Source organism: Pituophis catenifer, unplaced genomic scaffold (genome assembly GCF_029215685.1).
Source record: "Pituophis catenifer annectens isolate HBS135680 unplaced genomic scaffold, rPitCat1.0.hap2 SCAF_2, whole genome shotgun sequence".
Taxonomy (NCBI): Eukaryota; Metazoa; Chordata; class Lepidosauria; order Squamata; family Colubridae; genus Pituophis; species Pituophis catenifer.
In genome coordinates this window covers 175,902,069-175,918,589 of record NW_027256882.1, presented here as the reverse complement: position 1 = coordinate 175,918,589, position 16,521 = coordinate 175,902,069, and the positions used below count along the sequence as shown (strand labels likewise).

Sequence of the window (16,521 nt, the reverse complement as noted above, 5' to 3'; positions counted from 1 at the left end):
GACAACTGGGGAGAATGCTAAGCTCATCTGGTTACACAGCCCATGAAATCTGGTCACTCCATGTCAGCAGTCTGCTTTAGTTGTAAATCTACCCATTGTTATTTTAATTTTTGTACTCTTTCTGACCTTCTGTACTGTTTTTGTCCCCTTGCTGTCTAAGTCAAAGGCATTGGCAAGTACAGAGGAGCTCCCAAAGTCTCAGGTGATCCCTTTGCTAGCTACATTTGCATGACTTAGTCTGATCTTTGGTGTCCTTGAATTGTAATACAATAAGCCAAGGTTAAAACTATCCAGGTTTACTGCCTTCTGCAAGCTGAGGCCAGCCATGAGCCAACAGCACTGCAGAGCTAGTGGCCTTGAAGGGAGGGGGAAATAGAGCATAATTCACTAATTACTGCCCTCTTCCCAGATGTTAGTTTCTTGCATAATTTCCTATATTAGAATAGGAAGCAGATTCTAAAGGGAATCTGTTCACCACAATTTATAGTCTGTGCATGCGTTGAGCGTCTGAGCCTGCTGTCACTGCTACCGATTCACTTGAACCGGTGCAAACCAGTAGAAACCCACCACTGGCTGGTACACTTATGCATACCCCCTTACAGACCTCTTAGGAATGGTGTGAGGTCCACTAGGGATAGTCATCTGAAGAAGTGGAATCTAGAAGCTTCCCTGGATGAATTTTGCCTCATATATAAACTTGAATTAGAGAAAGATTTTAAAGCCATTTTTTGGGCTCAAATGATGGTCAACTTTGCTTTGTCAAAATGGTCCATGGGCGAATCAGAAAATCCCTTAAACAGGGGCCCCTCTCTAGAAGAGACATGTGCCATGTCAACATTCCCCGCTCCCACCAAGTTTACACTTTCTATATTTAGATCTTTATCTTTCTCATCTTTCTCCTAATAAATTCTGGCTGTGAGGACTGAGCAGGGGTGTCAAACTTGATTTCATTGAGGGCCGCATCAGGGTTGTGTTTGACCTTAGGGGTCCAGAGTGGGCGTGGCCAGGGTGGGCGTTGGCCAGCTCAATGTCACTTGTGCTGGGGCACCTGTGGTGGCCCAAGCTCTCTGCCAGCGAAAATGGACTCCCAAGCTCCTCCTGCAACTCTCTGCTGGCGAAAACAGATCTTGGGAGTACTGCCCGCAGCCCACACGAGATCCGTTTTCAGCTGCAATGGCTTCCTGCAACCCTCTGCCAGCGAAAACAGAGCTTGGGAGTACTGCCCGCGGCCCTCACGAGCTCCATTTTCAGCTGCCATGGCTTCCTGCAACCCTAGTTTTCTTGGCCACAAAATATTGGGCTAATCTGAATCCCCACTCTCATCATTATTTTTCGAGGCATGAATGGAAAAGAGAAGATGAAACTGGCACAATGTGCTTATCGAAATGTGACCAAGAGGAAAAGTGATTCTAAAATTCTGCTTTGCTTTTATCAAAAGTGGTCTGTTGAATGGTCACTAGCTCTTGAAAAGATCCCTGAAAACAAATTAAAACCAGTATTCCATAAATAGGACAAATCTCTACTTTCCCCATTATTTTGGGGGAATTCATTATGAATCCTTCCATTTAGAGGACAGTGAAACAATGTGCTAAATACCAAATGTCCCACTTACAGTCAGCATTTCCTTTTGGGTTGTAAGGAATGTTTTGAAATATTCCATTCAAAACAATGGAAGGCATTCAAGACAGTAATAGAAATCTCAAGAGGATATAAACTTTCCTCAAAGGAAATTTGCTTAAGCATACGATAATATTTTCTCAGGCAGAGGTGATACTAACATTGTACTGTGTGAGAGAACAATCAAAACTGAAATCATTAGATGCTGAACTGGACTGAAGGAAGAGCTGCTTCCTTTAAAGCAGTGGTGTTCAATTTTGGCAACTTTTAAGATTTGTGGACGTCAGCTCCCAGAATTCCCCAGCCAGCCGTGCTTGGACACCCCTGCATTAGGGTGTTCAGCAAAATAACTTTTGCCCCTCTAAAGCTTAAGCCTCATATTCCGAAGAGCCCAAAGTGAAACCATTCTCAGAAATGAGTTGTCAGGGTTGGCTATAGGAAATTCAGTTCCTTGCTAAAGAAATTTTGTTGCATAAAGAAAAGCAGAGGGTGACACCCATCTCTGCTACAGTCAATGTTTTCAACAGACTTGGGACTCCTTTTAAAGATCAGTTCTTGCCTTCATCTCTCCCAAATCCTTCCTCCTAAAATAGCCTTCTCCCTCCTGCTGTCTGGTAGGGCCAGGCCTGAATTTGCTTAGGCAGAAAAAGGGTTGGATAATCTCCTATGTTTGCACAGACACAAATTCGAGCCAGAAATTAAGAAGGAACAATTGGGCTTTTATTTCTAGAATATTATTTCTATCATGTTTCAACATTTAGTTGTAAGGGGGTGGTGGGGAGAAGCAAATTGGTAACAGTACGTTATACTGGAAAATAATTTCTTAATTTTTTGTGTACACTCATATAATTCTAAATCCTCTCTAGAAATTAAGAATATAGTTTTGATTCCAAAGATTTTTAGATTGGGCATTAACAATTTTGTCAGATTGCCCCCAACCTGTTGAAACTCTTGTGAATAATAAATTAGTGAAATTCATTATCACAAAATGCCAGTCTTTCAAGGTAGATTAAGTCAACCAACAGATAAAGCAGTAATTCCAGGAATGGCCTTTATGTCCACAATGGAACCCAAAATTTCCATTGCCAAACAAAACAGTTGTTAAGTGAGTTTTTCACCATTTTACAACCTTTCTTGCCACAGTTGTTAAGTGAATGACTGCAGTTGTTAAGTTAGTAACACAGTTATTAAGTGAATCTGGCTTCCCCATTGACTTTGCTTGTCAGAAGGTCAAAAAGTAATCACATGACTCCAGGACAGTGAAACCATCATAAATACATGCCAATTGCCAAGCATTCAAATGTTGACCTCGTGATTATGGGGATGCTGCAATGGTTGTATTTAAAAAAATGTCATAACTCACTCTGTTCAGTACCATTGTAATTCCAATAGTTGCTAAACCAATAGTTGAATGTCAAGGATTATTTGCAATAGGGTAGAAGAGCAGAGTCTTGAAAGCCTAGTATAGTATGAGTTTCTGACTCATTCTATATTAAACAAAACCAAGGCAGGATTATTGTGAGTTTCTTTCTCACCCTTCCCCCCTACTTTGGACCAAATAATCTTTCCTCAAAGTCCCACTTCAATGGCCTATTGCAGGGGTCAGCAACCTTAAACACTCAAAGAGCCATTTGGACTCATTTCCCAAAGAAAACAAAACACTGGGAGCCACAAAACCCTTCCCATGCCTGACTATTTCACAAAACTAGCATATGTAGTTGAATTAAACATTCTTTCTTCTGAAACTTTTCTTTTCTTGGATTTATCCATGGTTGGCCTACTGGGTGTTGAAAAACTCAATAAATTGTGTGCCGATGGGTATCGCACATTGGCAGTTGTGACTCATATGATGAGCGACAGGGAGCCGCAGCAGAGGGATGAAAGAGCCACACGTGGCTCCAGAGCTGCGGGATGCTGACCCCTGGCCTATTCTTTTCTTCCATATGCTCAAAGCCAAGTCTACCTTCTTTTACAAAGGTGTAGTGGTGGACAGTTGCTTGAGTGGCTTTGAAAGGAAGTTGAATAAATTCAAGTAGCGTGGGTCTCTCAAGGCTATATTAGTTGGATTGGGGTCAGTACATTTTCAAACATCACCTGCTGTGGGAGACTGATGGGAAAGGCATTATATCTACGTCTCACCAGAGGTGTCTGGTTGGCCACTGTAAGAAACAAAATGCAGAACTAAGAGGCAAACGGGCTATTCCCAAAGTCTTATGTTCTTACTGTAATCTTGGGGTAGAAAATAAACTGGTTTTACTGAATGGGGATGTATGTATATGTTGTTGAAAGAGACTGGAGCATTTCGTAGGTATATTCTTCTTCATCATATTCCAATGACATTTTCCTTTCATGGCTCCCCAGCACTAATAATAACTTGAGGGGACAATTCTTTTTAACAGGGCAAAGCAGAGGAGAATTCCCTTTCCAGCAGCACCAACATCCTCCTGATCAGTGAACACAACCTCCTCCCATATGCTGCTATTTATAGTAACACAGCAGGAACAGCACAAGTGACAGGTTTAACATCATGTGCAACTCAGTCCTTTAATACAGATTTACCACCTCAGTGACAAGCCTTTGTGGTAACAAATTACATCCTTTCACCTCACTTTCTGCAACTTAAGTATTGAAACATGTCATATCCAAGTCCCAAATTGCAACTTACAAAAGTGCACGAGTCGCCTGCTGCTTTTGACTCTTCCTGGCAACATGGGAATGAAAAGAAACTACCAATGTGGTATTGTTGCATCATCACCTAGAATAGCTTCCCTCCACTTGATGCTCTTCAGATGTGGCTAGGAATTCTGGAACTGCATTGTGGCATATCTGGAGGGCACCAGATTGGAAAAAGCTACTTCTGGAGTATCAGTCAATTGAACCGATCAGACAGCACAGCAATTGCTGGTGCATTGTGGCTGCATCCCTTTTTCTGCAATACATTAATGGAAAGTTGCAGGAGCTGTGTAAATTGGCAATAGTTGTTGTATTTTTATAGTTTGGTTGCAATTCTCTTTTTCATGTGTGAATCAGTCATAAATCTGTCCCAGAAGCATTCTGGCTTCTAATCTTTTACAGACTTGAAACATTTACCACAGCTATACTGAAACAATTTTAATCATAGCTAAACTTGAACTGAAATGAAGGATATTAAATGGTTTGATTCTTCCTGGTCAAGTTTAGAAAGGTTAAAATTAAAGGAAAGTAAAGAAGGGTGCTTTAGTGGACCAGCTGCCAAGGAGAATTTGAAAGACGGTTACAGCATACTGTAGAACCAAGATCCCTGGAAAGTCATGATGAATAAGAAAAAAAATTGCTTCTATTGAACATCTGTACTCTGAATTATTGGATATACAGGAGTTTTAGTATCCCATGCAGGTGGATATCCTCAGTGTTTGATATTCCATCTGAGTTAATGGGTTTAGGACTAAGACCCTGCTGGAGCAATGCATAAAGAATACTGAGTGATCACGATGATCACACAATTAAATGCTTCAAGCTTTAGAGGCATAGTTTCCAGGAAATGTTGAAATCTGGTATGCATTTCTTAGAGTAACCATCTGTCACTGGCTGCAATTAAAGCCTAATGTGATGTTTTGAACATTTGAACATTCATAGATCTGCATAAAATAAATACAGGGAAGAAAAATGCTGCTGCAGAAGACAGAAGGAGTTCAACAGCAGAGGAGAAGTAGCTCAGAAACAGACGTTTGCTCAATATTGCTGTCCTTATCAGGGTTGCACTTTCTGTTTTTTTTTATTACTTTTTATTTTTATTTTATTTATTAAAAAGAAGACATATACAATATTTCACCCTGTGCTATACATAAGAAAGGAAGATTTGGTTCTTCGGATATATCCTCATGATCGCCAAAATCCACGTTCTCGGGGTACAGGTACCGAAGCATCCAATTTTCCCAGTGCATAGTCCACAAATGGTTTCCAAATTTTCCAGAAAATGTCTTCTTTATAGTCACCATTTCTAATTTTAATATCACATGTCATTTTATCATTTAAAGCTAATTTCCACATTTCACAATACCATTCTTCTATTCTAAAATTCACATCTAATTTCCAATATCTGGCTATTATAATTCTACCCATTATAATCATAATTCTAATCAATTCTTTCTCATATTTTGTTGGTTCTATTTCCTTAATTATCAACAGTAATATAGTTTCTGGTCTCAATATTATTGCTTTCCCCATCATTTCAAATATCATTTCCTCCAATTGTTGCCAAAACTTTTTAACTTTATCACATTTGTACCACATATGTTCATAAGTCCCTAATTCCATATCACATCTCCAACATTTTTTACTAATTTTTTTATCCAGGGTTGCACTTTCTGTCCATCTATATTTAGTTGATGGTATAGTACTGTAGTGATTTCTCACCATTCAATACTTATTCCAGCCTCTAGAAAAACTGGCTTTCTCCATCTACATATCCAGAATATTGGATTACAGTCAACCTTGATTTGCCATCACTCCTTTCTCTAACACCAAATTAGTGCGTGTGTATGGGGGGGGGCAGGAGTTTAAGAATTAAAGGTAATGCTTACCTACTGCATTCCTCTGAAATACTCCTGCTTTCCTCCAAGAAGGAAGACTTGATCTTCACACAGAGCATTTCTAAGCATGTTATGGGATATGTCAAAGCAATTGCTTGTTTATTATTATTGCTCAAAACGTTGCAGGGATGTGGGTGGGAGGCATCCCAAGGACAGCTTCTTTTGCTCCAGTCCAGCTTTTCCCATTCATCTTTTTTTTTTAACTAAAGAATTTTTCATCTCCACTCACTGAATTATCAGCCTGTCTTGAATGGTTGCAAAGATAAGGGTGTGTTTATGCAAATGATATTTTTATGGTTTTCTCAAATGGTATGCAATTTATTCAGCTTCTTCTAGACCAGGGGTGTCAAACTCGATTTCATTGAGGGCCGCATCAGGGTTGCTTTTGACCTTGGGGGACCAGGGTGGACGTGTTCAGGGTGGGCATAGCCAGCATGATATCACTCGTGTCAGGGGCTCCTGTGGTGGCCCGAGCACTCTGCCAGTGAAAATAGGCTCCTGGGTCCCATTTTTGGCCACAGTGGCCTCCCGCAGCCCTCTGCCAGTGAAAACAAAGCTCGGGGGTGGGGGGCACTTCATTTTCGCTGGCAGAGAGCTGCAGAGGGCTTCTGTGATTGTACTCTTAGGTTAAGGAGGTTGGAATGTGTTTTCCCAAGCATTCCCCATTTTTCTTCTTTGATCAGAGGAAAAGAAAGGGGGAAGCATTTTTTACTTGTAGTACCATTAGCAAGACTGGTCCCACTTTTAGATGGAGCAAAGCATCTAATATTTCTAATAAATGATTTGCTCTACTATCCAGAGCAACCGATTCATTCTGCTTAACGAAAAGAAAGCTGCCAGCATAGCCTTGAGCTTTGATGCTTCTATCTGGCGTTTTCTCCAAATGAAGCTTCAGAGCTCTTTGGATTGACCTGTCACCTCATAGTCTTGCTCTGAGAAGTTACCTAAGCAAGTATAAACCCAATAGGCTTGGAAGCCATTGCAAACAATGAGAAATGTTGTGTGTGGATGGATGGAGACCGGGATTGTTTTGGGTGAATGGTGGATGCAGTGGCAATTCAGGAAGGGTAAAAGTGAAAATCAGCAGCAGCTAATCCAAATCAAGAGAGTCTTGATTGAAAACATAGCCATTCAGGTTTCAGATTTCATCCATGTCCCTAAAAAGAACATTTGAACCACCATAAAATTGCTTCAGGTCAGAAGTGTCCGTTGCTAGCCATTATAACATCAAAGTAAAAAAATGCATTAAGATGCTACAATAAAAAATCTTACCCTTTTGTATTTGCATCATACATAAGTACATAAGAAGAAATTGCACTATGAAGTTGCGACGTATGTCCCTTCCTCCCTCCCCCAATATATACTTCAACTTTAGCATTTACCTGAGCTTTACTTATGTTCTTTTATTTCTCTCTTTCTTTGTCCTAGTTTGGCCTACACTACACTGGAATTCCCCACCTTCTCCTCTCTAGCTCCACCTACATAGATGAAAGCTCTTGAAATCAAAGATTCCTACTTTATCCTTTCCCATATTTGGTTTTTCTAGAAGTGTTGGTCATTCACTCCCATAATGACCAACCAACATGTTCAGCTTCAGCATAACTGATTTGAGATAAAATGATTTATTTAGAAGGGGAAATTATTGATGATTATAGTATTTGAATAAGATGAGGTATATTTTGTAACCCTGAAAGTGCAAAGAAATTGTATTAATACTGGGACTGTAAAATTTGAATTGTAAAATAGTAATTATTTGAAGGGGAAAGTTGGAATGAAATGGAAGTTAGGTTTACTTAAAAAGGGGGTTATAAAAGTAAATGGGAAGAATTGTATTGTTTTGGGTAAAATGGTAAAATGATTAATGATAAAGATGGTAAAACAAATATAAAGAAATATATACTTAAAAGGCTTAAATAATAGATAAAGTAGTAAGATAGGATAAAAGTTGGTCCGTCTTTGGGAAAAATTGACACTAAAGAAATAATTGTGAAAAATTAAATGTTTGAATGACTGTGCTTAAAGTAAAGGGTTTCAATAGATTAAAAAAATGTGATAGGTGAAGATAAGGAGGCGAGGGCGGATGGTAATATTGATTATATATTCTATAAAAATATAGTTAAAAGGGGGAAAGTAGAATATTGGCAGAAATTGGAGTATATATAGTAAATATGGAGAAAATAAGCTGTATGAATTTTGACTCAGTCAATACTCTGTTCAGAAATTATGTATTTTATGTTTGTGTGTCTGAAAAAAAAAATTAAAAAAAAACAAACCCCCCCCCCCATGTTTAGCTTCAGGTTGGAGACTGCTGCCCTGCTTGCCTGGTGAAAGGGCCCTGGATACACTTGAACCACAATCTGACATCTGCTCTCAAGAGCCCCACTTCCTTACAGACGAAAGAGAGGTGTGGATCTCTACAAGAAAGGAACACAATGATCTCAACTCTCCAGGCATTGCCTCTGGGAAGTCATGTCTCGTTGTAGTTTTCCACATCTAAAGACCTGGACACAAGCAGGGAGCAGGGAGTGGAGAAAGAGAAAAGGCCAGTGTGGATTCTTTTCCCTGTCTTTCCTGTCCATGGCTTGCTTTTCAGTCCAAAGTAGCTCCCAAGGCAGCTCTGGGGATCAAGGGATCTGTCTGTTTCTGAACACCACAGGCCTACAGGCAGGCTAAAATAACGGCCAAATTACAGCCTTTCCTTTATGCAATTACAGGACATCTGCTTACTGCAAAAACCCAGGGAAAGCTACCATATTTTCTCCCAAGTATTTATAAACAGTTATAAACATGCTGATTTGCTTGCAATCTGAAATAGTAGCATAGATAAATCTGGGGGGGACTGGCCTCTCATTTAGTTGACTGTGGGTGCGTTTTCGATCTGAGATTCACCCGCATTTCAACCTTTGCACAGTCTCCTATATAGCAAACAAATCAGGTCATAAGTATTAAGAAATTTGAAGGTATGGAATATTTTGATTCTATTCGGGGAGTGAGCAGTGGAGGGATCGATCCCTCTTCACTGCCTTAACTAGGGATTCTATGCAAGAACTGATTGCGCTGCCCATCATCTTTCTTTTTGGGTCAGAAGGGAAGTTGGCAGTTAATTAAACGGATTGTTATGCAAAATGTACTTTTAAAAAAAAAGCTTCTAGTTCTCATGACTGAAATGTAAGGCTCTCAGATCTCAAAGGTGAAAACCTGATTGACCAATGATGGTCAGCAAATCCTTTGTTTTCTCACCTAGCATATTATGATGGCGCAACATATTCTAATATGGCAGAAAGGTTATCATCAACATCCTAACTCATTTTAAAATTATTTTTTTAGCAGTATTTTTGGAAGTGGTTGGCTTCTGCCTTTATCCCAGAGCTGAGAGAGAATCATTAGCCCTGAGAGACCCAGATGACTTCATGCCTAAAAATCTCCATCTTCCACCAGTTTCTAGCCCAGAGCCTCGAATCGCTGTATCAAACTCAGTTGTTTTTTTGTTTGTTTGTTTGTTTGGAGGGCTGTTGCTGTTGATTTAACAGTAGTGGTTTGGAGCTGGATGTCACACTTATGCAACTTATGTACTTTTTGTAATGTCATTATTATAACTACAAATCTACATTTAAATTTTATTTTGTTTTGGTTTGCTGTCGTCCTTTACCTGAATCTGACTGCAACATTTCCAGCAAGCTTTGTCTGGAAAAACTGGAGGATTTATTAAATGTAAATACAGGAATGAAAATCCTGCAGATTGTACATTCCTAACTGAAGCCAAAGCTATGTAGGTTAAGAGCCCTGTGTGACTGGTAAAAATGGCATATCTGTGGTACAAGGGGCAAAGTCAGCTCAAATTGGATATAGCTTGAGATTTTTTTTAAAAAAAAGATTTATTTTAAATTCCATTTTCTTTTCTCTGGCCATCTACCTTTTCCTGTTTTAGTCAATCTTAAAATCATAAAATTTGGGAGAGAGGCAGTGGTGGGTTTCAAAAATTTTTACTACCGGTTCTGTGGGTGTGGCTTGGTGGGTGTGGCTTGGTGAGCGTGGCAGGGAAAAGATAAAATCTCCATTCCCACCCCAATCCAGGGGAAGGTTACTGCAAAATCCCCATTTCCTCCCAATCAGCTGGGACTCGGGAGGCAGAGAATAGATGGGGGTGGGGCCAGTCAGAATTTTTACTACCGGTTCTCCAAACTACTCAAAATTTCCGCTACTGGTTCTCCAGAACTGGTCAGAACCTGCTGAAACCCACCTCTGGAGAAAGGGTTTACACATTTCTTCAAAACTGGCAGCAGCTGCTTGAAGGGCATGGGCTGCATAAAAACCTGGGATGGCAGGCGGGGAGCTGCAGCTTTTGTTCCCATGCTCTTTCCACATCCTAACAATGCAAAAATGACATACGGTCAGTGTAGGCATTTTCAGCTGGCAGCTCAGTCTCCTGACACATCAGAAAAAAAAAAAAAAAACAAGAAAAGATGGGAAATACCATGCTAAAAATAAGCAGGAAGTATGTTCCTTTGACCCTCTTTTCTTTCATATTGCTCTTTGATCGCTCACTTTTTCTGAAATATCCAAGGAACGTCATGTCATTGCATCCTGGTTTTTTTTTTCTTCTGAATTTCCTTTTTTGTGGAAATTTAGGGAATGGGGATGGCTGGTAGTACAATGCAATGGCAAGAGCAGTTCTTTTAGTGAAATGGAAATATACTACTATACCAGTTGTAGTGTCTTTAATTAAAGAGTACTTGTTTCAGGATTCAGAGTTTTATTGCCATACACAAAAAACAACCCCCCTTTTTTAATACTACAAGACCTTTATTCTGAATAGCACTTGCCTGTAAGTAAATTTTCTAGGAGAATCATTTTAGGAGAATTGACATTTGCTTTCAGCTAAATGCAGAACATTCAGCCCATAATGACACTGAAGGACTCTGATACGAAAATAACTGCAATTAGGATAACGTGGAGGAGAATTTGAATTTAAAATTATAATTGCAATTAACAATTCTTAGACTTGTAGAGTCATAGAACTGTGGACTTGGAAGGGAACATAAGAATCTCAACCAGTCCTCTGCAAAAAAAATCAGTTAAACCACCCACCCCTCATATCCTGGACATAAATTGTTTCAACTTCTACCCTCAAGATGATGCTATATAGGGCATTGCATACGAGAACAACAACAGACACAAGGACAGTTTTTTCCCTATGCCATCACTCTGCTAAACAACTAATTCCCACAACACTGTCAAACTATTTAGTAAGGCTGTATTACTATTATTCTTCCCATCTTTCCTATTACCTCTCCCCTTTTCTACTTATGACTATAATTTTGTTGCTTGAATCTTTATGATTTACATTGTTTTTATTTAGTTTCCTAGTATGATTTATGTTGATTGCTTATTTAGTATCCTATGACTACCACTAAGTGTTGTATCTTATGATGTATGATGAATGTATTTTTATGATGACTATGATCATGATTTATCACTTCTAGCTTTTATGTACGCTGAGAGCTTATGCACTGAAGACAAATTCCTTGTGTGTCCAATCACACTTGGCCAATAAAGAATTCTATTCTATTCTATTCTATTCTATTCTATTCTATTCTATTCTATTCTATTCTATTCTATTCTATTCTATTCACAAGACGTGGCTGATATCTTATCTCCCCTCAATCTTCTTCCCCCCCCCCCCACAGGCTGAACAATCCAAGATCCTGCCACCTATCCTCATAGTCCTTATATTAACTCGGTTGGTGTCTTCCAAAATCTTTCTAACCTGTCAATATCTTTTTGGAAATTTGAGTGGTAAAAAAATAATCCAGGTGTGTTTTCACCAGTGGAAAGCAGAGGGGAATAAGCACTTCACTTGTTGTTCAGGCAGCAAATCTACGATGGAGCCCAGAATTGCTTTAAACATTCTAGCAATTGTCTCACACTACTCACTGATGTTTAGCTTGTGGTCAGTGACCACGCCTTCATCCCTTTCCAATCTAGTGCTTTCAAGCCATCAATCCTATATCTTCTATATGTTCCCTATAGTATTTCTCTCTCAGGTGTAATGCCTCATGTTTCTTCCTGTTAAGGGGCATCTTAGTCCAGTCTTCCAATCTATCCAGAGGGTATTGGGCATTGTTCAGGCCTCCCTGCACATTTGATTACCTTTTAATTAACTAGGTTATTAATAAAAAGATTGAATGATATTGACCCGAAGACAGTTTCCTGTGAGTTCATTGATTACTGTTTTCCAGTTTGGTGTAATTGTTAGGGCATGAGTCTAGAGAGCAAGAGATCATGAAGCCAGCTGGGTGATTTTTGGATTAGTTCCTTTTTTTTTAGTCCTGAGAAGCAAGCAAGGGCAACCCACTTCTGAAAATCTCGCCAAGAAAACAGAAAGGTTTAGGCAATCACCAGAAGGCAAAATTGGCTTAAAGGCACAGACGCACAAAATTTTGATGGTGATATTTTGAATGAGACGATTTTTCACCTTCTGCTATATGCTGATTCCACTTTGAAATGTTTTTTTTCAAAGACACAATCCTGTGTGTCATTGATCTTTAAATTTTTATTTATGTGTTTTGCTTTCGCTCCATTTGTGCACCGCCTGACTCCCAAAGAATCTGCACTGTAAAAATCCAGCTTCTTCTTCACTCATACTATATGTGATAAAGAAGGTTCCTAATCTATTTGTAGGCTGTATATAATACTTTCCTCAATGATGCCCCCCAAATGTTTAGCAGCACAATTCCCAGAATTTCCAGGAAGCACGGCTATTGGTTGCAGTTGCTGAACTTGATGAGGATTTGTTTGTTTGCTTGATCATATTTCTAACTCAACCAACCCTGGATGGTTTACAGTAAAAACAACCAATGATAACTCCCCATCCCCCAGGAGAGTCAAACCAGATTTAAAAAAAAAACATAAATTAAAAAAAAAAGAACAAGACCTAATCACGCATATCATCCAACAAAAAAAAAAACCTGTCAGGTCCTGGGAGGTGGGAATTCTATTTTCAAGGTTCACTTAGAATATGACAAGGTCAAGGCAATGCAATGCAAACTTCAGGAGGGAGGGGACTAGTATTCCAGAGGACAGGTGTCACTGTAAAGAAAGCATGCTTAGGTGCATTGCTTCAAAGATGGGACCTGCAGCATGCCCGCTCTGCTGAATCTTACCGGGGTGGTGGGTAAAAAACATGTGAGCAAGTCCATTCTTTAGGCAACCAGACTGTATGCCATGGATAGGTCATCACCAATTCTTCGAATTGAACCTGAGGATCATGGGATGCAATACAGATTTTACCGTGGTAGGCACCAAACAGGGACAGCTGCCTTTGCAGTTATAGAAATGTTCTAAAGGCAAGGAGAGGAAAGATACGATAGAGAAAAGCAGGTTCCATGATGAAGACTAGAAGAGTTAGAAGGATGAATGGCAATTGTTCTAAGTAGGATTAAAAGGAGAAATAACTGGCTGCATTGAAAATCTGTGGGGTATTCCTTTTGTATCCTGTACTGACTAGAGAAGGAGAGTCCCAGCAGGATAGCTGAGAGGACCACCAAGGCAGATAATAGAGATGTGGCAGGCCAGATGTGAGGTTAGCTCAGATCTAAAGGATGAAGCAGCCGCTGTGTAGAGGACAAAACTGCTTGACGGTTGCTTTGGCACAGGAGGAGAAATGAGGCAGAGGTTGACTGCTGTCTAGATGGTAAGGTACCTCATATAACAGAAAGTGGGGAATACATTTAACCCGGTCGACTGCCCTGCCAGAAACTGCTTTCGTTCAGTTACATAAACAAAAGTAAGGCAGCCTTTCATTAAAAGACAGTGCTTAGAACTGCAAAGCAGAAGTCAAAAACCAAAGCATGAAGCAATAAGAGGCTCCAAATGCAGTAACTAGGAGCATGGAGGAATTGTGGGCCAGGAACTAAGAGGCACTCTTTGTTCCCATCTCCCAAAAATGAGGATAAGAGAATACCCCAAATTAATTAGAAAAAGTTGGGTTTGAAAGATGGAGGATCTGGGTGATGGCCAGAGAACATATTGCCTTTGGTTGAAGTATGGTGTGGTTAATAATTGAAATAAGCAAGCCCAGAGGGCTTTAGTAACAAAGAGGTTTCCCCAGCTCAGCCTGGTTTCCTTTTCACCCATTTCCTTTGCAAACAAGAAAAGCAAAATCTTCCACCAGTGCTCTCAAACGAGTCTTTCTTGGCAGACCGAGTTGGCACCCTCAGAGAAGCAGTGTTACAGCTGTTTGCAGGCCCTGGACTGAATGAAACTAAGCTATATGTTGCCAAGTCAACCCAGCTTTGGGGGATAGGCCATTGGCAAGGATCCAAGTGGTTACTCCAGCAATTCTGGGCTGAGTTTTGAAAGATATTTATTGCACAATCAACACTGGAGTGAGTATACTCACTCTCTCCCACATTTTCTGATGTTCCCGACTTATCACCCATCCCTCCTGGTTCGTAAGGGCTTGGGTTTTGTCTCGTCTCCTTCGTATAATGAAATAATTAACTGTACAAAATCTCATCTAGGAACTGCTTGATTCAAATCTGGATTCCATTATGGAGTCACTAGGTTGCCACATCCATGTCAGTGTTGCATTAATTAAATAAAGTTCCCTATTAAAAACTAAACTAAACTAAATTAAATTAAATTAATAGAGTGTTACTGAAAATAACAGAAATAAATAAAAAATAAAGTTACAGTAATTTGCAACCTCCCTTACCCTGGGGCTGCCAGAAGTGTTGGCTGTCAGGACTCTGTCGTCCTACTAGATTGGTTTGATGAGACTCAGTTCAAACTTGTTTCTTAGCACCTAGCATCAGAGGGCAAGAATTGAAAATTATACCCTCTTGAACTTTCTGGAGAAAAAGTGGGTCCATTGCATTTCCTTCCTTCCTTCCTTCCTTCCTTCCTTCCTTCCTTCCTTCCTTCCTTCCTTCCTTCCTTCCTTCCTTCCTTCCCTCCCTCCCTCCCTCCCTCCCTCCCTCCCTCTCCTTTCTCCTCCCTTTCCCTTGGTTATATCCATGGCAGCAAGATCTTTGTTGCACCACAGTTTCATGCAAAAGGACAAAAAGGGACATTTCCATTTATCACATGGTCATCTGGGGATGAGAAGAAGTGGGGGGCAGCAACTCCAGATCTCATAGAGCGGGGAAAATGGGGGAAAAGTGGATAGTTGTGACAGAGCAACCAGTGAAACGGGTAATGTGGGGAGCTGTAGAATGGGCTTGAGCAAGGTTTGTCCCACCTTTATAATGTCACTGAAGAGGAACAAGAAAAATCCGAAGATTAGCTATGGTCCTCTTACCAAAGTATTGGGCTGTGCTAGGTGCCCAATGATAACATGCTTAGAGTTATTATTGTCAATAACAAAGAAAGTCTGATCCTGAGGACCTCGAGAAACTCAGCTCCAAGCACTCTCTGATCTCTGCCTATCTTTTCCATACCTTAGCCTGGGACCTTCCACTATGGAGCACTTCCTTCTTCTGATACCCCTCCTGGGTCTGGTGAGCAGCGAACTGCCATTTGTACAAAGAGGATTCTGGGACTTCTCCATGGACGATCCCTCGGTCCAAGAAGAGGAAGAGGCTTCTGGGATCTTCCCTACTTCGAGTGGAGTTGAGGCAGAAGACATTCCTTTCTACCCAGGCCTCTGCCCCTTTGGCTGTCATTGCCACCTAAGGGTGGTCCAATGCTCTGATCTGGGTGAGTCTCTTTCCTTTGGGGGGGGGGGTGGGGGTGGGCAACTGGGCAAGTCTGTGATCAAGCATTCATTCTGTAGATCCTAGTGCTATGAACAGAGGTAAACATCTATTGTTGGAAAAATTAAACATAGGAAACAAAAGAGTTTAAAATATAAAACGGTTGTTCCAAAAACTATTAGAACATTGAATAATAGGGTTGGGAGGGGTCCTTGGAGGTCTTCTAGAACAACCCCCTGCACAAGCAAGAGATCTATACCATTCCAGCCAAATGCTCTCAAGCGTGAGAAATCAGGAAACCCAAGCAGTTCAAATGAACATAATGGTTTATTGCAAGCTTAAACTTCTGTACAAGAATCTGAACTACTAAAAGTCAAAGCAAATTGGCAGTAGATAAGAGTCAATGGAATTCAAGGTGGGCTGGACTTAGATCTCTTGTGGGCATGCAGGGACGCAAGACTGATGACACATTTGACCTTACCCTCGGGCTCAGCCTGGTCATCTCCTGCAGCCAATCTTTTCTTAAATACCTCCGGTGACGGAGCACTCATAAGTTCTGGAGGTGAGCCATTCCACTGGTTAATTGTTCTCACAGTCAGGAAATTTCTCCTTAGTTCCAGATATGCTTTTAGAAGATG

The 16,521-nt window shown here is 40.3% G+C and overlaps 1 protein-coding gene across 1 annotated transcript in view; it reads left to right on the top strand.

Moving 5' to 3' along the window:
• BGN (biglycan) overlaps positions 1 to 16,521 on the top strand; it is a 55,997-nt gene that overhangs the window by 17,018 nt on the left and 22,458 nt on the right. Inside the window, exon 2 of the mRNA XM_070935177.1 lies at positions 15,634 to 15,887. Coding sequence (XP_070791278.1) covers positions 15,650 to 15,887 — 238 coding nt within the window. The 5' untranslated portion in view covers positions 15,634 to 15,649. The remainder of the gene's footprint in view (positions 1 to 15,633; positions 15,888 to 16,521) is intronic.